General features: G+C 34.1%; 2 protein-coding genes across 2 annotated transcripts; one reads left to right on the top strand and one right to left on the bottom strand.

The window, feature by feature from the left end:
- Positions 1-334: 334 nt before the first annotated feature.
- LOC131636991 (metacaspase-5-like) lies at positions 335-2,237 on the top strand. The gene is made up of 2 exons (XM_058907562.1): positions 335-728; positions 1,307-2,237. Exons 1-2 carry the CDS (start codon positions 371-373, stop codon positions 2,122-2,124), a joined length of 1,176 nt encoding a protein of 391 aa, XP_058763545.1. The 5' UTR covers positions 335-370; the 3' UTR covers positions 2,125-2,237.
- Positions 2,189-19,337, bottom strand: LOC131636990 (protein FORGETTER 1-like). The gene is made up of 33 exons (XM_058907561.1): positions 18,968-19,337; positions 17,438-17,503; positions 17,157-17,330; positions 16,945-17,075; positions 16,667-16,743; positions 16,125-16,306; positions 15,857-15,934; positions 15,084-15,216; positions 13,465-13,525; positions 13,293-13,374; positions 10,900-11,025; positions 10,653-10,796; positions 10,463-10,562; positions 10,244-10,372; positions 9,175-9,231; positions 8,812-8,885; positions 8,566-8,735; positions 8,284-8,377; positions 7,956-8,053; positions 7,737-7,872; positions 7,450-7,556; positions 6,314-6,409; positions 6,126-6,213; positions 5,906-6,026; positions 5,610-5,721; positions 5,406-5,529; positions 5,232-5,309; positions 5,032-5,150; positions 4,323-4,376; positions 4,146-4,248; positions 3,311-3,439; positions 2,833-2,944; positions 2,189-2,537 (listed from the first exon to the last, which is right to left on the bottom strand). The coding sequence occupies exons 1-33, from the start codon at positions 19,238-19,240 to the stop codon at positions 2,506-2,508; spliced, it is 3,660 nt and encodes a 1,219-aa protein (XP_058763544.1). The 5' UTR covers positions 19,241-19,337; the 3' UTR covers positions 2,189-2,505.
- Positions 19,338-21,234: the final 1,897 nt, after the last annotated feature.

The raw sequence follows: 21,234 nt of genomic DNA, 5'->3' as shown, positions 1-21,234 counted from the left end.
GATAATTATAATTGATTGATAATATAAAATTTGTATAGTTTTAACTTATTAAAATTGACTCAATTAAATTATAAAAATCACCTTTAGAAAATGTAGAAAATCCAAATTTTTAAATAAAATTTCTTTTATGATAAATCATTAAAAGAATTAGATCCTGTTTCTAGATATGATATAACCTACCATATATACAAATAAAAATAAATAAATAACATATAATTTCTTTTATGATTAAATACAAATGGTAAAACCTTTACAAATTCTGTGTACCAAGAAAAAACTTTGAATAGTACCAATAATTCTATCAAACCATTTTCTCCCTCCTCTCAATAATTCAAAGATATAAAGAAGAGACAGAAGAGTTGCTAGTTACATGCATAAAATGGCTAAGAAGGCAGTGTTGATAGGGTGCAACTATCCAGGAACAAAGGCCGAACTAAAAGGGTGCATTAACGATGTATGGAGGATGCATGAATGTCTGATTCGCAATTACGGATTCTTAGATGATGATATCACAGTTCTTATTGACACGGATCGTTCTTACACACAACCTACAGGCAAGAACATTCGATTTGCCATGTCAAGGTTGCTTCGATCAGCTCAGCCCGGTGACGTGCTATTTGTCCATTACAGTGGTCATGGCACCCGTCTCCCTGCCGAGAGCGGAGATCACGATGATACTACTGGTTATGATGAGTGCATTGTTCCTACAGATATGAATCTCATCACTGGTGAATTTCTTTACTTTCTTTACTTCATTTTGAAGTCCTTTCATATTATTTATAATTGTTATTGTTATTATTATTAGCATAAATAAGGAAGCATGCAACAGATTTGTTGTTTGACTTAAGAAACCATGCAACAGATTTTGTTTTGATTCAAACAAATCATTTCAGATACTAATCGATAAATCAATCTTTTTTTTTATATGTTTTCTGATTGTTTATTTTAATTGGTTTCAACTTTGGAGTTAAAGACTACAGAAATTTTTATTTGGATATGCAGTACAAAGCAATGCAATAAACATGATGACTCTTAACTTGAATGCTTTGTTGAACCAAACGAAAAAGTTTCGATGTTTTCTATGAATTTTTTTAAGTTTATAATAAGATTACAATTTACAATATAACGCTTGGAAATAGAACCTTGTAATATAAAATATTATACTTTTAACAAAAAAAAATATTATTGAACATTGTTGTATCTTTTGACTGGCTATATTATGTAAGGGTTAAAAAACTGCAAAAAGGTACTATTATTGTCACAACTATGTCAAACGATGCTAATTGTAATTTTGGCTGTCAAACAGATGAAGATTTCAGAGAGTTTGTAGCAAAGGTGCCTAGGGATTGTAGGATCACAATTGTATCAGATTCTTGTCACAGTGGTGGATTGATTGAATTAGCAAAGGAGCAAGTAGGAGAGAGCACACATGATGGAGAACCAGTTTCAACTCCTGGCTTCAAAAACTTCCTTCATAAAACTCGAGAAGATACACTCGAGGCTCGTGATATTGAGGAAGAACATGGTGAACTTCATCATGGGGATCAGAGCTATGTGAAGAATAGGTCTTTGTCTCTTTCAACTCTTATTGACATACTAAAGGAGAAAACTGGGGAAGATGATGTGGAAATTGGAAACATAAGACCTACACTATTTTATATCTTCGGGGAAGATGCTAGTCCTAAAGTGAAGAACTTCATTAAGTTTTTCTGGAACAAATTTCAACTGGGAGGTGATGAGAGTGAAGGCCATAGTGGAATTTTGGGACTAGTGAACAATCTAGCACAAGGACTTCTCAACTATAAGCTGAGTGACAGTGATGAGGAGATCGAAGATCCTGTCAAGCCTACATCAACTAAGCATAACATTGTAGAGCGAGGAATATTACTGAGTGGTTGCCAAACTGACCAAACTTCTGCGGATGCTAGTCCCCATGGAAATCCTGACAAAGCTTATGGGGCTTTTAGCAATGCCATACAAGCTATAATTGCAGAGACTGGTGGTGAAGTTACAAACCGGCAGCTTGTTCTGAAGGCTAGGAAGAAACTACATAGGCAGGGTTACACTCAGAAGCCTGGACTTTATTGCAGTGATGACCATGCCAGTGCTCCTTTTGTGTGCTGATATGAAAGTGATACAACTTATGTTGATTTTCAAGTACTTTTATAAGTTTCAGACAATCAATAAATACTTATGTTATCGCTGATTATATGTGGCATATGATTTTCGACAAATAATGTGTAGCATGAGACAATTCAGTTCATATATCATATTTGAAAGGAACCCATCTATGTTAATAATCATCAATATAGTTATACAATTTTGAATTATACACACTTGATGATGTAATCAAAATATTGAAATGGAGATTGCACAATTGTGCTGATATCAATGAGAACAGGGACTTTCATTTCTCCAAAATTCAGCAGCAAGCTTAAGCTTTTACCTAAAACAAAAAATGTTTGTGATCTTCAAAAAAGGGAGGCGCCTAGTGCCTCAGGTCAGTCAATCATCCAGTTCTATAACCCATGTTAAACCTACAGAAGATGTCAAAAGCAAATATGTAAGTATACGCATCACCTTGGAGAAAAGAATTTGACCAAAATTAAAACAGAAGTCTATCCCATCATTGCAACAAAGAATAATCAAGAAAATATTATTATTAAGATTTTAATGTTGAAGTGTTCCAATGGAACAAAAGCCAATCCTTTCTGTTTGAGCATGAGTTTTTTTGTCGCAAAAATTTAAAAAGAAAAAGAGACAATATGTATATGTGCAAGTGTGCTTTTAAGAAAGAGCTGGTGAGTAGGGGGTAGAGAGAGAGAAAGAGACCTTGAAGGACAGTTTTAACTGCTGCATTAGGGACCAGAAGCCCAACTATATGTCTATTATCTGATGTAGTTTCCACACGAACAATGCGTAGCCTCTGGTGTATTAGTCGAGTCTGTACATATTTTTATTTGCTGTTAGAACTCTTTTGCATGATAAAATAATAATCCCATTTTATGTATAATATTCCAATGATTAAACAATCCACCAGAGGCTCAACAGAATCAGCATATTTTTCATGATAAAGAAAGTTCGTCAGTTCCGAGGTTGCTGAAAAGTTAGTTATATCATGTTATATATCACAACAAAAGCTATCTATTACAATTTTCACATTGCCAGCATCACCGATTCAAAACTCAAATAATCAAAGCTAAAAGATATCAGTGACAAATAGATATATCAATGCATCATACATCAATTAATAATTATAGCTACTACAAATTATAATATTTCCCATGAATGATTTGAGTTGGTGAAATACCTGCTTAGAGAGAGCCTTTTGTATGTTTCCCCAAACAGGAAGAATAACACCACCTAAGACATTTACTTCCTGTAGTCTTGAGCCAACTGAACAGAAGCTACCAAGCTTACAATTGGGACCATGCATGCACTGGCAACAAAGGCAGTAAGATTACAAGTCAAATTTTGAGATAATGTGAATTTGAAAAATCTACATATTTTCTCATCCCATGGCTAAATGAGTGAGGCACACTAACGTGCATATAGCACATATGCATTGATAGTTTAGATTCTAAATTCCACAGATGATACAGCAAGGTAGAATACAACTTTGTCGTGCAACCGCAAATAAATGTATGGTTCAGTTCCATGTGTACCAATTAGTCCACAAGTTCAGAACAAGCAACAAGGTGTTTCTATAGAAAAAGGATCAGAACAAGCAACAAGGTGTTTCTATAGAAGAATGTCCAAGGATAATGATGAAGGCCTTAAAGTTTATGAGAAGGAAGATGGGAGGTATCCACCTAGAGGGGGATAATTCAATTGAGAAGCAAGACAACCACAAGGGAGGGGACAGGTGTAACTGAGGGGATGAGGAAGGGTGATATTGGTAACCATTTGAGAATGATGGAGATATTGGGGAATTTGATTGGGCAGACAGCTGGCCTGACGAAGGAGAATCCTATCATTCTATTTTATTATATTTTCTACTGCTTTGTTTTGTTCCCATTCAGATTTGTCTCAACTGTGCAGGGGATTATTCCCATTCTTAAATACTTATTAGTTCGATGTGTACTATGTTCTTTTCAGCACCTTGCATAAAGTTAACATTATGAGATAACTTATGGTATATATACCTGCTTAGTTGAAACTTCATAATCGTGTTCCCAGCCTTTTTGAGCCTCCTCTAAAGATGAAACTTTTGAATATTTTCTAGTTAACTCTGCCATATGCATATCCCTATAATTGCAAGGGGGAAAATGAGTAAAGAATAAGATTAAATTAAGAGAAGGCCAAGTAACTGAAATACATACCGAGGTGATTCTCCAACAGCGGGGCGAACTATCTTATACATAGCCGGAGCAGAACTAGAACAGAAAGAAGAACAAATATAATGACATCAGTAAATGAAACCAGAAAGTTTTACTATGTATTTGACTGGGGAATACGTCCCTTCAATATCTACCCATTCTTCTTGAGTAACTGTATTTCTTGAATTCAGAAATTGAGAAAATAATCAATCACAGACATAACTACGAATAAATTCATTTAATTTCTCTGATCCTTTCTTAGTATCATGCTAAAAGAAATTTATCCCATTGAACCCTTATCCTTTTATCTCAGGATTGAACGTGTTAATTCAACACATCCAAGAGATGTTGTCACAATCCATATTTTTTGTATAGAACATAATCCTAGATATAGAGTTTAGAAAATAAATAAATAGACAGAAACAAAGAGTAAAAATAAAACACATGAAATGTAAATGCAATGACAGAAACAAAGATAGATGTAATGTATAGGATTCAAGCATAATTTATATTCTGATAGAATATAGCCACTCAAGATTATATGAAACTTACCATACAATGCAAGTTACAACTATAAAACAAGCAATGTTACTTGGGACAAAATGTTGGGGAATTAATAATCGATGAGAAAGAAATTCTAAAAATGCTGGACAACACAAACGGTTATTTATTGAAATTGAATAACAAGTACTACAAAAACCAGAAATGATACCTTTGAAATGCTAAAATAAAATGGCGTTTTCCCAACCACTCCCTCTTGGACTTGTAGAAGCCGTCACCGGATGAACCAAATCCAGCCTTCTGCTTCTCATTCAGCATAGTATTTGCCAACTGATGCGTAAATGATATCAACAAACATGTCGATTATAGTTAAGTCGAATTTAGTTAGGACATCTGAGAAAGTGTATGTACCTCCCATGAAACACCGCGATCCAAGATGAATGTGAACAGAACAGTTGAAGCCCCACTCATTTGATCAACATAGACTGTCTACATCAAAGGAAAGTTGTCTTCAGTCTTAAATATGCTATACAGGTAACATATGAAAATAGGTGGCAGCAAGAAGTTAAGGACAAAAATAAATACCTTTGGAGTCCCTTGCAGTTTAATTACATTAGCTTTCAAGTCAACAATGCCTGTGTCAAGGTTACCATCAATGCGAGCTTTTTGAACAAGAAGATCCAAGATATTCACAAATAACTCAAATAGCCTGTTAGTACAGAAAGTTAGTGTACTGAACCAAATGCTGAAAGTAGAGGTATCTAATCATTTCATTCACAAAATACAAACCTATTCTGAGTCTCAGGAGCTACTCCCAAAAGCCGGTTTAGAAATCGTCCAATATCATGTATATCTTTATCATCAATGTGGCAAGATACCCATCGAGGGTCAATGTCATCTCCTTTAAATATAAGAAGTCAACATTTAAAAACGATGAAAAACACAAGAAATGTGGCATCATAAATTTTACAACAGTCAATGATGAAGCATGGAAAATATTTTTATTAGATATCACTAATATTATAAATAATAACTATAACTAAAACTATCCAATCTAATATTAGGTAAGGGGAAATAAGAATTACCAAGATTGGCATCCTTTAAAATTCCAACAGAAACAAGAGCAGCTTTTGCCTGCTTGATAAATCCTTGGATTGTATCTGGTCTATCAGATAAGCATCCTGGAGGTACAACAGGAAGAGGATCCTACATAATTACTTATCAGTAAATGGATTCAACTTGTTTGTTTCCTATTAAACTCATTGTCAATATGCACATTTGTAATTTTCAATAAAAACCACATACCAGCTCCATTATTCCTCTGTATAAAATCATCAGAGCCCTCTTCCCATAAGCACTGTCATAATTATATGCACTTAACGAAAGTCCAGCCCTGCAATGAACAAAGGAACACCATTAACTAAGGTGTTAAAATTTAGGCCTAAAATTTATCTATGTTGGCTCACTGAAAAAAAACAGGGAATCCAACTTACCTGCGATCCCCCTGAGTTAGAGCTCCAAGGGATTCTAATCTCTTAGCAACAGCTGATGCAAACCGGCGTTCTCCACCAAGATTCGTAAATAGTATCCTGTAGAACATTTACAAGGATAAGAAATAAGATCTAAGGTGCTTTTGTCTTAGCTCAAAAAGATTTACATGCATAGTATCGTACAGTTCACACCAGATAGAGCGGGATTGACTATTGAACCTGTGGGTCATATCAAGCGACCTATACGGAAAGTATATTCTAGAAAGAGGTGACATTGAGGAAATTTTCTGTGATGTGGAATTGGTGACATGGCTGAATAAGTAGGCACCACGGGAGAAGGGTAGAGAGTGCGGGGGCAGTTTTTGGGGAAATGCATATTCAATTAAAATAGACCATCAATTTAATCCCTAAGCCACCACTCTCTCTCCAATTTAGTCCCTAAACTATATAAATATCCCTAAGCCACCACTCTCTCTCCAATATAGTCCCTAAACTATATAAATATCATAGGCATCCCCTAAAGTATATAAAATACATCAATTTAAGTATACGAAAATCCATCAATTTAGGCTCTAAAATCTTAATGGCAGAGACTGAATTGAATGAGTTTACATATTTTAAAGACTAATTTTATTTACAAAATTTAGGGACTAAATTGGAGAAGGGCTGATATTTTAGGGACTAAATTGATAGTTTGACAAAATAAATAGTAGGAGCCTTGGACTTTGGTAGGAGAATTGTAGCCTCTGGGTACCATTAATAAAATCACTCCTATTTTTCTGTTCTTACTAAAATATTTGAAATATTAATTGTCACATTTGAAATACTTCCATGTCTCGTTATTTGTCCTTTTAGAACACCTATGAAGCATTAATTACTTTTTTCCACAATACTCTTATTTATTGTATGTCAATCCACCTAACTACTTTATTAACAAGATTATTTTAGTCGACGAAACTCATTTTATCATGAAGATTAGTACAATCAAACCAAATTAATCAATAATACTTAGTACACTCAATAACCTTAAACAACGCTTAATTTGAGCTAGAAGCTCAGTAGAGGCAAAGCAAACAAGTGTTAAACGTATATCAGTATACAAAATTCAAAAACCAAATTAATCAATAATGCTTAGTGACCTGTATTCTGGTGCTGAGACTTGATTAGATCTATGAGTTCTTCCAAACTGCTGAATTGCTCGGTCGGCACTCCATGGAAGTTCTAGAGTTAAGTGAACCCTTCTTTTCTGTTATGTAAAGGTCAAAGGGAACAAAAACAGCAAAAGAAGCATAAAACAATTGTAAAGTTTACAAAATATTATAATATCATCTGCTTTAGAGAAGAACTTTGCAAAAGCCATCAAAATAATAACACTGAAAAAGCTGGTGATTCAAGGGATAGAAATATTTCCAAACAGTCTGATTACCTGATTTTTCACTCTTCTGTCTGCCTGCAGCGAAACACCAGCTGATCCAGCTTCAGAGATGACAGCAACTAACTTCTTTGCTTCCATAAAGAGCTTTTTTTCATGCATGTTAACCATCTCGGCAGTGACATCTTTTCTAAAAGGAAACGCACAAAAAGCTAATTCAGCTAGCATGAAACGATGTTTATCAATTAGATACGGAGACATTTTGCAACTCACGAATTTCGAGTTTGATAAACAACACCCATTCCACTAGGGGCCCTAACAAGCATCCCTTTTCTTCCTGTAATTTCTGCAACTTTATCATGGCCTCCTAACTGCATCAAAAATTCATTTATAGTCTAGTAAAAGATCTACACTTTCACATTTAGCATTAGTTGCAAAGCAGAAAATTGCTACAACAGACATCTTTTATAGCATACTTGCTAAATTGTGATGGGACTAGCATAATAGCTGTCATCTTCCTAATGACTGTTAACAAAATGCCCTAAAAAAGAAATGTACCTTTAGAGAGGAAGACGAGGATGAATCAACGAATGATAATTACCTGGTCAATAATATCATCCAAGGGATTATTTGGAAGATCCAAAGCATGAATCTTTTCTAATAATTTTTTCTTGCACTCAATGGCTGTGTCATAACTGCAGCAAGTCCATGAAAAAATTCATCACTGACATACTCTTTATTTCTAACTTTTTGCGGACTAAATTCTATTGATTTAAAAAATGGTTTAAAGTTGTTAGTAAAGCTAGTTATCGAAACATAAAAGTAAAAATTATGCCATTGAAACCAGAGAGCCAAACTAAAACAATTTATCCAAATTCTAAACCTCTTCTGGAGTTCAACTATGTTTGTTCCAGAAGGGAAATATTCAACAGTTCTATCCTTGCACAAATGACATGCCCATTCCTCAAGATCAACATCGCGAATTGGAGGCACCAAGCATGATTGATGAGCGTATTTTCCACATTGGGAACACTGCAACAAATTTTCCCTTTCCTGCACAGAAAAATACGTGAATTCTACAGATGGCAGTCAATTAAAAAAAAAAAGAGAATAATTAAATCAAAATTACCTCTGCAGTACTGCAAATTTCACATTTCTGAAACTCCTCAAAATCAGAGTCGGAAGATTCAAGACCAGAGGCAGCTGCGTCAAATCAATGGTAAAATCAAATGGTTTCCATGATGATTTTTGATGTACTGAATACTACCATCACTAAGGTAATAGAACTACAGACACTCAAATCATAAACGGCATTCATTTAACAGTTCCTCCTCATAATAGCAGGAATGTGGACATGCACAGTAGCGCTTGATGATAACAATAATAATACCAGAATAATAAAAGAGGGTGAATTTTGTTATTTTCCCAAACAACTTCAGTACAAAAATAGAAATGCTTGTTAATCTATTATAACATGAGATAGACAACGCACCGCTTTCATCCCCTTCTGGTCCGTATTCAGAATCAGAAGATTCAGGAACAGAGGCAGCTGCATCAAGCAAATGGTGAAATTAAAGAGGCATCATTTAATGTTGATGTGACTGAATATTACTAACATAGTAACACTAAGAAAACTTTGGATATTATCAATAATAGCCCTCTTATAGCAGTTCTTCACAAACCCCAACATTTAATTACTTGTTTATATAAACAATAGTTTTTATTCTTAATATTAATAAGCAATAAATTTAAAAGGAAGAATGGACAAAAAGAACAGACCAGATCTCCAAATTTTATTTACCCAATTTAATTAAATGAAAATATCCTAGTAGAAAAGTGGCCATGGTACTTGCTTTGTTGTGATTCTGTTTTGATCAATTCCATATGTACCACTCTTAATAAATTCTTTCATTGAAAAGGGTTTACAAAAAATAATACTAGAATTTTAAAAACTAATGTATTTTTATTAATTGAATAACTTTTTTAATAATAAAGTTGATCAGCGCCCTTCCTCGCCGGCTCGCCCTACCTTTTTCTATTACGCCCCATATAAGGTTGTTAATAAGTCTGCATTAATGTATTAGGAGCCCTATAGCAATGACGCCATGTGTCCAACACCAACACATGTGCTATGTTTAATTTATTCCGAGCCAGTGTTAGTGGCCGGTGTCCGTGCTTCAAGGCCAGCCAAAGGGTAAGGCGACCCAAGCAAGAGCTTAAGGCCTAAAAAATTTGGGCCAAAAAAATGCCTCAAAAAAGTTCAATTTAGTCATTATAAATATATAAAATCACATATAATTTACATTAATTCTAATGGTTGAGTGGGTTAAAGGAAGGCATCATGTCTTTTTGGTCTTTGGTTCAACACTTGACAACCACAAAAATTAATTTTTTAAATATATTTTAAAGGCCTCACTTTGAAAGTGGCTTTAGGCCTCTAAACATGTCGGGTCGGCCCCGGTGCTTGATAGATTAGGAAAAAGGGTTGTCATATGCACTTGAAGCATGACAAAAAAGAATGATAGCTGCAAAAGATTAGTCAAAATTTGCCTGAAACTCACTTTCAGATTCTTCATCACTTTCAGTATCACTAGGAGGCTGACACTTAGCTACTTTTCTAACTCTAGATTTTCCAGAAACGTCGGGACTTGCCAAGTGCCTCTTCCTTTGAAGCTCCTTTCCACCATCGTCTATTATAATTGAAATGAAAATAAAAACAAATGATTGCAAAATAATGAAAATAAATGAAACGTATATAATAAAACATAGCATGTAAATACCAGGGGGAAGTTCAGGCTTTTTGGGCAATGGATAATTATCTTCAACATATTTTAGCAGCAACTCACGTGGTCCAGAAATAAAGTCATCAAGTTCATAGCCCTACCCAAATACAATAAAAAATAGCACATAATGCAACTGAAACGCAAGAAAAACTGCATTAAATTAAAGAAAAAGGATCCAAATACACACTAATTTTGAAACAGCTTCCTCTGTCCTTGCTTCCCCTGTACTCTGCAGACCTATGACTACACACTTGTCTTCCATTAATGCTTGTTTCACCAATCTCACTGCAGTAGGAACTTTAGCAGACATACACAAGTGTCTGAAGAAGTGCTACAGTTTTACCAGGAAAAAGGACAGTCCAAAAACCTCAATAAATAATAAATGTTTAATAGACATGAAGAACTTGTCTCTAGTAACAACTTAGACTTAATACCTGGTGGCTTGCCCAGTAAAGTCTCCATAGTTGCCTAGTATTAGGTTTCTCAGGTAGTAAGGCAATGGCGGACTGCAACTTTTCACGCAAATCCACCCAAACTTCTGTAGCCTTTTTATATATGTCCTACGAAATTTGAAAAAAAAAAACATACATCATCAGATGAGAATACTGAATTTAAAAGAAATTTGGTAAGAACATACATCCCCAGATGAGAGTACTGAACTCAAAAGACAAATGAATGAGAAAAACAAATGACAGATCTAAACCACCAAATAGACCATGATGTCAAAATTCTACTAAAGCAAATTTTGTTACATAGCTTAATACACATAACTGATGCAGCAATTGAAAGAGACTCAAGTTTGCATGCACGTTGACTATCATAAGACAACAATCTATCATTGAGCTTTGCTTGATAAGAAAATACACTCTTTGTTATGGGTGTAAAGTGTGTGGAAATATACTTAAAAGTGGTAGATGATCCTTAAAAGACACAGTGTAAATCACAAGAGTATCTTCTACTCTAATAGCTTAACAATGTTTGAGCGTCATCCAATGGCTACTGCATTGGATGAAGGATGAGCAACCACTAGGATTGTACTCCTTTTGGTTGAATTAGTGGGTAAGCAATCACCACATAGATGGGAGATTAAGGTGCAGGAACAACTGTCGGAGATCGGCAGTCGATCATCAATCAGATGCTGCCAATGCTTTTGAAAACAACGCATAATGTACTGAAGCTAAATAAATTTATCTGCACAGCTGCTGAAGATGGAATAGCTTTCACGAACGAGAGAAAGTGTTGGCAATTTCCCATCTTTCAGTTGCTGCAAATGCTTTTGAGATGAACCCATCACTTCGCAATGTACTAAAGCCAAATCAATTTACATGTACTGAAACTAAAGGTGGAATAATCTTCATCAACAAGCGAAAGTGGAAGGAAGATGGAATGATAGAATTGACTGATGATTACAGTGCTATTCTTCAAAGGATGTTTCTTTAGAAGTGAACAGACATAAGCTTGATGCTAGCCCTAAATCAAGTATCGCATACCTCCTAGGCCAAATGAAGGAAGTTTACAAAAGGAGACACAAATGCAAGGATGCTCAAAAAGAGGTGTGACCGAAGCAAAGAGGAGGGGGGAGCTCAACATTCATGGGAAGATTGGAAGTTCTGGGAAGTTATCCGATTCCTGGAAACTTTTGTACTTGGCAATAATTTTTCTTAACCTGGCAACAAACATGGGTATACTCAATCCCTACCCCATGTATTCCCATAAATGTGACTCCCAGACTTGATTCTTAAAGACAACTAAATAAGGGGGCATTACTCTTTTCAGGTTTATCTACAGCCAAACTAGTACCTTGTTGAGAAATTTCACAGATAAGAGAGGGTTTGATGAGGCGTTCAAAATTTGATTTTTCTATCCTTTCTATCATTAGAAGATCTTCATAAAGAGAAAGAAAATCTTAGAAGAACGCTTATTTCTAATGAGCAGAGTATAAACAAGTTATATAGCGAGGCTTTGATACTGATTTATTAAAACCAAAACCTAACTCACTGAAACTGATGAAACTTCATTGATATCAAAGCATTGCCTCTGAGAACAGCCGTCTCAGCAGCTGTACACCGATTGTTTACTTACTTTCTAGTCTGCCCCTCCATAGGTAGCCCTTTCTCAGACACCGACAGCCAGCTTGTCCCATTTCATAGTAGCCAGCACTTGGGGAAGCAACAAAGCACTTAAAGATTCCTCTAATCATCCCAAAATACCCGTTGGATAGAGCTTGTGTGGCATTCGGTTTTTCGTATCAGCTTGAGGTTTTACTTTGGATCAGTATGGATATTAACACCCCTACCCTAGTCCCTGTCAAAAGCCAAGGGAAGGGAAACGGTGAAAGTTGTCCCCGTGCCTTCATTTTGGAATTGTGATTTGTAGTCTCGAAGTCACGGCACCTCTTGTTAGAGAGCATCGTCTTGTGGTCAGAGAAGAAAATCAACCATGGGCTATATTTATGAAGAAGCTATAATGACATAAATGTTTTGGTTCAGATGACAATGTAACCACTACTATAGCACTATTTAAGGCATACCCATATGCAACCATGGCATTCCACCACAATAATGAACAGTTGAACTTTTGACTATAAACACTAGGAAAGTGGAGAGCCTTCCACCCCACTCCGCGCCAGCACAAGCCCGCAACTATTGACTACTAGTTTGGCGATGGAATTTTTCTTTCTTCATTTAATTATCTACAGAGGAGACTATTGAAATGAAATAACTAACCAGTAATGGAAATTGTTATTAACAAAGAACGACAATTACCACTACAGAATACAGTAAAAAAAAAAGACATCAATATGCTCAAAGAAATTTGCCAGTCATACCATCATTCTATCTTCTAATGGTGCGTCAACAATTTCAAACTCAGCACCCTTGTAGCTAAGAGTACGACATAAATACATCCCCCTGAATTAAAAAAATGAAGCAGAATAATATATTTTTCAGATACATATAAGTGCATAAGGCTGAAAGTGAATGTGTTCGTAGAAATATTACCTTGCTTTCATGTCCATTGCAACTAATTCTAGAGCTCCAACCCCCCCTTTTTCAAGAGCACCTGGATTCATTACCTTGTTAATTAACTTCAAACAATTACAGGGTGAGAGCCAATGGCCAAATGAAGGAAACACGAGTGCATGTGGAAACAATTAAATAATAACAATATCTCAAATGCTCTGTGTGATGCAGCAATAGTAAGTTGAAAACCTAGTAAAACAGATCAGCCAACTTACTTACGAAGAATGATAGATTTTTATTCATCAGATTGAGGGGAAGTGTTATAAATGCTAATGTCATATTTATAGTTATTGGATTTGGACATATATTTTGTAATTATAAGTAATCATTTTATTTGGTTCTTTATTCAGTTGTTAGGTGTAGCACAACGTATATAAGCAAATTAGTGCAGGTACTCTATTCATAACAAAATATTCTTCAGAAATGCTATGGTCAAAAAATGGTACCGAAATACTGTTTAGTTATAGAGAAACTGACTTTTGTTGATGCCAGAATATGTTTACAACAGAAACAGAATTGCACGCACTAGAAAACGCAAAATTCACACATAAACTAATGAGAGAGAAAGTACATTATTACAAAACAAATTCTATCCAAGAATTTCGGACCCTCCCTTCCAAGAATTAGAGAGCTTGGTCTCTCCCTCCATAACCACTCAATAACTATCCCATAGGCCATAACCATTTCCCTTTTCGATCTCTATTTACTCCTAAAAAATAATAACATAGTTGACATAACTGCCATAATAAGGTATGCAAAAATAGAAAGATCTATGCCAAAGCCCCTATTAAACCCACACATCAACATTAGAAGGGCAAGAAAAGAACATATTCCAAGGATTTCCAACATCGGCATCACAAATAACTCAAGCAGTAGGACAGTTAACAACTAATAAGAAGTCTAGATTTTATATATTAAACAATTCAAAATATCATTTATCTATCTGTCCAGTTCTTATTGGTCTAAATCATTAAAATATGCAAAAACTTATTGTTGAGCAACAATGCTATGAATTAAGTACAACTGAAAAATATTAAAAACTGTTTGCGTTGTTTCTTGTCTTTGTTTTCAGTTGATGTTTTTACCTTGTTTTCACCATTTTGTCAGAAAATTATTAAAACAAGTGCTGTTTTCCCCATTTCCTGGAGAAAATCTTAAATATAAAACCATGATTGAGTTATTTTGATAATGATGAAAAAATACCAATTGAAAATGGAAAATAAATCAAACAAACTCTTTTATGACTAACTAACTGTCCTCTTGATTCAAACATACTCTTAGAGATACTTTACAACCAATAGAACCTAAATATTAAGTAGGTGTCAGTTGATATAAAAAGATGAGTAATAATCTCCACATGTAGCATGTTACATACAAATAAAAAACAGAAATAAAAACTTGAACTACCATTACAAATTGTTATAATTTACAATATACCACGTGGCCAAATCACATGATCAAACTACAGAAGCATATCTTCTTCCATTAGTATATCTTTCGAAATAAAGAAAACGAAAAAAAAATGTGAAGAAAAAAGATGACTAGCAATAGTTACTGTTTTGAAAACAGAAGGAAAAGATGAGACAAAGAACACCTACCTAGAAATTCAGCAAAATCACTGAAATAAGTCCCAGTTCCCCAAAGGCCAAGCCGAACCATATAAGCCATATTGCGAGGTTCAGATGCACCAGTAGCTGAGCAATAAACAACACGAGCTTCAGGTAGTCGAGCCTGTCAAATTAGATTGAAATAACTTGGACTAATCAATAAACTCACTAACTATTTCATTTATAAATGAACGTTGACACAATTAGAGTATAAACCAAAGGGAGAGAATGAATGAAAAGAGACAAAGACGAAGAGGTTTATCTTGGAAAACTTAGTGGCTAACTGTGTCAAGGTTTCAGTTTAAAAGACTTTAAATGCCCCTTATAGGATCTTTATTCACATACAAAAATACACGGTTAAAAAAGTTACTGTATTCATTCGCCTCTAAGCTTGGGGCTTATTATGCAAGCTGTGTCGTGCAGAAATACAAAAACAATATATCATCTTTGCAACTGTTTTATATAGTTCCTAGTTTAGATATGGTTCTTTATTTACTTAAATCTACCTATTAGCAAAATACTCCCAATATTGTGGTATTCATCTACAGCAACAAAAACCTTTCATCATCACATAAAAAAATTTATCACCACATAAAATATTGTTCATATGAAGAAGAAATTGAGGATCAAAATGGAAAAAGAAACTATACATAAAAAATAATATTTCTGGCCAAAATGAATGCAATCTCAACTTAAAATCAGTATCATTTGAAATTACAGAAAAAGTATTAGAAGCTTTCAGCTACATAGTAACATGCACAAACCTGGATATCAAGTACTGCTTCACCAGTTCTTGTTGGCTTCTTACCAGTTTCGGGAACCAAATTTTTTGCTTTATGACACTGTAATGAAGCCACTCACACACTTAAGCAATGAAGGGTAAACAAATATAAATTAAATACTTGAAATACCTTTTAATAGAATTTCTTCAAAATAAACAAAGGAAATATCAACTTTATATTGGTGTTAAGATTAAACAGTGGAAATACCAAATGTTTATAGAAATAATTTCCATTAAAAAAAGTCTGATACCTCATCAAAAATTATAAGACCATCGAACCCTGGTCCACACCACTGCACAAGCTGTTGGAGACGAGTACGACCTCTGTCAGATGATGCTATGAGGCTACTGTATGTCGAGAAAATAACTCCCTCCCTAACTCCAACAGACTTTGAATCAAGCTTAGAATAAGGCAGTTTATTCAAAGCATGCACTGGACAGATTCAAGAAAGAAATACATTTAAATTTAAATGCATAATAAATCTTGCAAAATACCAAAAAAAAAAAAAAAAAAAAAAAACTCCTAATATTGTTTTATGTGCAATGTTAACAAAAAAAAATCCATGAATTACTCATACATTATAATTCTAAATATGCAAAATATCAAGTAAATAAAATAAAGAATTTTCACTTCATTATTACTAACTTTACTCTTTCCTTCACAACTGAAACAGAACCCCTTTTATTGGTGTTAAATGACATTTTTTTATGCTAACCATGTGATAATGACATCAAATTGTCAAAAAGTTAAACATATCATAGGACTTTAGTTACACAAACCCAAAAAGAATACCTTCAATGCAATTTGCTCCCATATCATCCAAATCCCTTCGGGCATCAAACTTTAAGTCTGAGCCAACAGAAATCCATCTGAGAGAGATCATTGAAACATGAAATTAGGAATTAAAAAGAACAAATGAAAAGGCAATGCATAGACCCACTGCTAGTTGAAATTACAAACAAGCGTGTATATGCATGCAAAACCAATAAAGTGCATTGAAAATTGAAAGTTTATCTCAATTCTTAATAGCACAGCCATGTTTTCATGCTCAAACTGTGACCTAAACTTACAAGGCTTTTCTCCGCCCATGGTGCCAGTTCTCCCAAATTAGCCCAGCAACTGTTCGACCTTTACCTACCCCAGCTCCATCTCCAATAAAGAACCCTGCCCTAGCACCATTAGGAACGTGTTGAAGGTGTCTCTGCCAAGGAAACAAGCACCATAAATATGAAAGTTAAATTGTACTGTAATTACTAATATTCAATCATGTGGCGTGAAAAACCTGACAAGCATAAACCAAAGTCTCAATCTGCAAGCATGACAAAGTCTTTGAACATTCCAAATCATCCTTAATCTTTGGATCATAAGTAGGCTCGGGTGGCTGCACAGCAGACAAGGAAGATGTCTCTACAATTGGATCCGGGTGTGGAGGTCCGATAGATATCTTTGCTGGTCGCTGCATGACAAGAAACCTTGGTACCAATAAAATGTGTTGTTTGATAAATTAACCCAAACAAACTTTCAATATAAACGGATCTCTAGAGGAAAGTGTCTTTAACTCACATAATCTGTAAAAGTTTCTCCAGCCATACCACCATCATCTTCATCCTGCTCCACTTCATTGAGTAGCTGATACATTTTAATATTGAAAAAGAAAATGAGATACAAATACAAGGATAATAAAACTAAAGATATATAATCAACATTTCCAAAGACATCAAACCTTTAGAAGGAAATTGACAAACACAATCCATGAGGAAATAAAAGAAAGGAAGAAAATATAACTGAATCGTTGAAGAAAATATAGAAATGACAAAGGATGAAGTCATCCATTGATTTATTTTTAGCTTCTTATCCCAAATCCATCTCCAGCACATTTTAAGAAAGGTTGTTTTCGAAACGTCTCTCTAGGATTCTCCTCATGGATTTATAATGGCTGTTTCAAGATTAGACTTGCAAGGGGACAATAGTTGCTATAAAGAGTTAAACTATTTTACTTTTTTTTAATCTTGTGATTCTAGCTTTACTAAGATTTCCAATCATCCTATTTGTATTTTTTCCTCTCATGAATTCTTTTTATTAAGAAAAATAAAAGACGTAAAATACTAGGAACAATAAACCATTAAATTTAAGAAATGTTCGTCTCTAAAACATTGCCTCCAAAGAGTCATTATTGTGGATGCTGCTTGTAAATCTTTTAATAGCCTAAATCTGAACACTAATCTCGTGAAAATCCAACATGATACAAGAATGTCTGTTACTCTATTTATATAACAAAAAAAAGAGCAAAAGAAAACCGACTGTCCTATGTAGCATTGCCATGGAAACCCACTCTCCAAGACCTATAAACAACTTCAATTTTACAATGAATAAAAATTTTATAACAACCAACTCCAGCCCCACTCGTACTTATTCCTTTCCCACAACAAAAAATTAGAAAATATTAGTATTTGATAAAAGAAATGAAGCAGCCGCATGCCTAAAATTAAGATCACAAAATCACTACCGCCACTATTGACTTGATTTTAACATTTCCCATTGAACAACATTATTGTATAGTCTGCTTATCAATAATGAAGATGAAATCAACAACAGATATGCAGTATTTGGTGAACCCGGAAGTCTTATTCCTCACTTATTCCTCCCTCATTCGTAAATGTTACCATATTATATATATATATATATATATATATATATATATATATATATATATATATATATATATATATATATATATGGATCAGTGTCGGTGTCCATGATTACTTTTAATTTATTAATTTTTTTCAAATTATTATTGGTGTCGGTGTCAACGCGTCCGTGTCATGTTTCCGGTGTCGGTGCTTCTTAGACTACTAAGAGTACTAGTACTACTACAGTAACAATATCAACAAATACAAAAAAGGAAAGGTCAAGTCAAAACCTAACCTCAACCAATCAAAACGAACTAACAAACTCACGAACAATCCAAAATCATTCTCTAATAAAGGCAACATGCATTACACAAAACTCCCCTAATCTCAAAAATTAGGTCAAAATCAAATCACCAACTACAGTAAAAAAGAGCGCAACCAAAACCATAGTCAAAGTAAAAACCTCATTGACATCTTCACCATCAACTAGAAAATCAAGCTCAACACTGCACTGAGGACACGGGAACTTCGCGAGATTACTCGGTCCCTTAACAAGAGCCTTACAAGCTGGACATCGAATCCGAGCAGCGGATTGATCGATCGAGAATACATGCGGCATTTGACATTTCGGACACGGTAGCTCCGTCACGCCTTGCGCGGCGTGAAAGTAGGTCCGGCAACCGGCGCAACGAGCCCTAACCGCGGGAGGAGGTTGTGGTGGCGGTTGATGCATCATGGTGAGAGTGGAAGAGAGCGCGAAAATGGTGGAGTTGGCGGGCCTTTTTATCTTCTTATATAAGTTTTTTTTTTTACTTTTTAGAGGTATGGGAAGGGTCGTGGATAAATAAATAGTCATGTAGTACTTTTTATAAGTAAGTTTTCTTTTTTGTTGACTCAGTGTTTTGTGAAAAGGATAGGGGATAGTAGTAATAGTATTTTGGGTTAATACTACTTTACCTCTGCCATATAAGCGAGATTCGGTTTACCCCCTCTTAAAAAAAACTTATTGGACAAACCTTGCAAAATAAAGATTCCATCAAATTTGATCCTGATCAGTTTTTTTGGCCAAGATTCTTAGAATCTTGCCTACGTGGCATTTTTGGTAGTGCTGACTGTACAGCACATTGCTTATGTGGCACATTCAGCACTTGCCACGTGGAATTTATTTTTTTGAAAAAATTTTTTATTAATTTTTTTTTAATAAAAATTTAATTTTTTTTTATTAAATTTTTTTTTATTAAATTTTTTTTATTAATTTTGTTGATTTTTAAAAAAAATTTTAAAAAAAAAAAAATTAACATTTCTTTTACATTTTTATTATATATAATTATAAAAAAATTGAAAAAGAATTAAAAAAAATTTACGTTTTTATTAATTTTTTTTAAAATTTTTTTTCCAAAATTGTTTTACTGTTTTTTTTATTATTTTTAAAATTTATTTTTATTATATATAAATTCGCAGGTATTTTCAAATCGGTAGGTAAATCCACAGGTATTGTCAAATTCGCAGGTAAATCCGCATGTATTTTTAAAGGTAAATCCGCAGGTAATTTTAAATTCATAGTTAAATCCGCAGGTATTGTCAAATCCGTAGGTAAATCCGCAGGTATTTTTAAATCTGTAGGTAAATCCGCAGGTATTGTCAAATTCGTAGGTAAATCCGCAGGTATTGTCAAATTCGCAGGTAAATCCGCATGTATTTTTAAAGGTAAATCCGGATGTAATTTTAAATTCGTAGTTAAATCCGCAGGTATTGTCAAATCCATAGGTAAATCCGCAGGTATTTTAAAATCCGTAGGTAAATCCGCAGGTATTGTCAAATTCGTAGGTAAATCCGCAGGTATTGTCAAATTCGCAGGTAAATTCGCAGGTATTGTCAAATTCGTAGGTAAATTCGCAGGTATTGTCAAATTCGTAGGTAAATCCGCAGATATTTTTAAATCCGTACGTAAATCCGCAGGTACTGTCAAATATTTTTTAAAAACGTAAAAAAATATTAAATTTTTTAAAAAAAAAATATTAATTTAAAAAAAAAATTTAAAAAAAAAAAAAATTTAAAAAAATATTAATTTTAAAAAAAAATTTTAAAAAAATAAATAAATTCCACGTGGCAGTGCTAACTGTGTCACATTGCTTATGTGTTGTACAGTCAGCACTACCAAAAATGCCACGTAGGCAAGATTCTAAGAATCTTGGCCAAAAAAACTGATCAGGGTCAATATTGATGGAATCTTTATTTTGCAAGGTTTGTCCAATAAATTTTTTTTTTAGAGGGGGTAAACCGAATCTCGCTTATATGGCAGGGGAGTAAAGTAGTATTAACCCTAGTATTTTGTTTTTGATTTAAGTAAGTTTCTTTTATTGGATAACTCATTTCATTTTAAGAATTTTTAGGTTTAGAAAAGCAAAGGGAAGGTAAAACGGCAGATATATGAGAGAAGAAGCTCGTAAAAAATTGTTACACTTATTTGAGATATTTGGGAGATAACAACATTGAACATCCATTATTCTTGACATTCTCTTTTCCAATGTTTGTTATGAATGTGACCATTTCTCAACGAAGCCATGGATCTCTGGTACATTATGCAAAATTTTAATTTTGACCCTGCTTCCGTAGATACATCTACGGAAGCGTATAAAACAAAGTGAAACTTGTATTTTCTCAATTAATTGGGAAAATTCCAAATTTCGTAAATGCAAACACTCTATTGTCCAATCCCATCAAACTTTT

The sequence above is a fragment of the Vicia villosa genome, unplaced genomic scaffold, assembly GCF_029867415.1.
Source record: "Vicia villosa cultivar HV-30 ecotype Madison, WI unplaced genomic scaffold, Vvil1.0 ctg.001882F_1_1, whole genome shotgun sequence".
Classification (NCBI taxonomy): domain Eukaryota; kingdom Viridiplantae; phylum Streptophyta; class Magnoliopsida; order Fabales; family Fabaceae; genus Vicia; species Vicia villosa.
The sequence above is the reverse complement of the archived record's forward strand: the minus strand, read 5'-3'. Positions and strand labels throughout refer to the sequence as shown.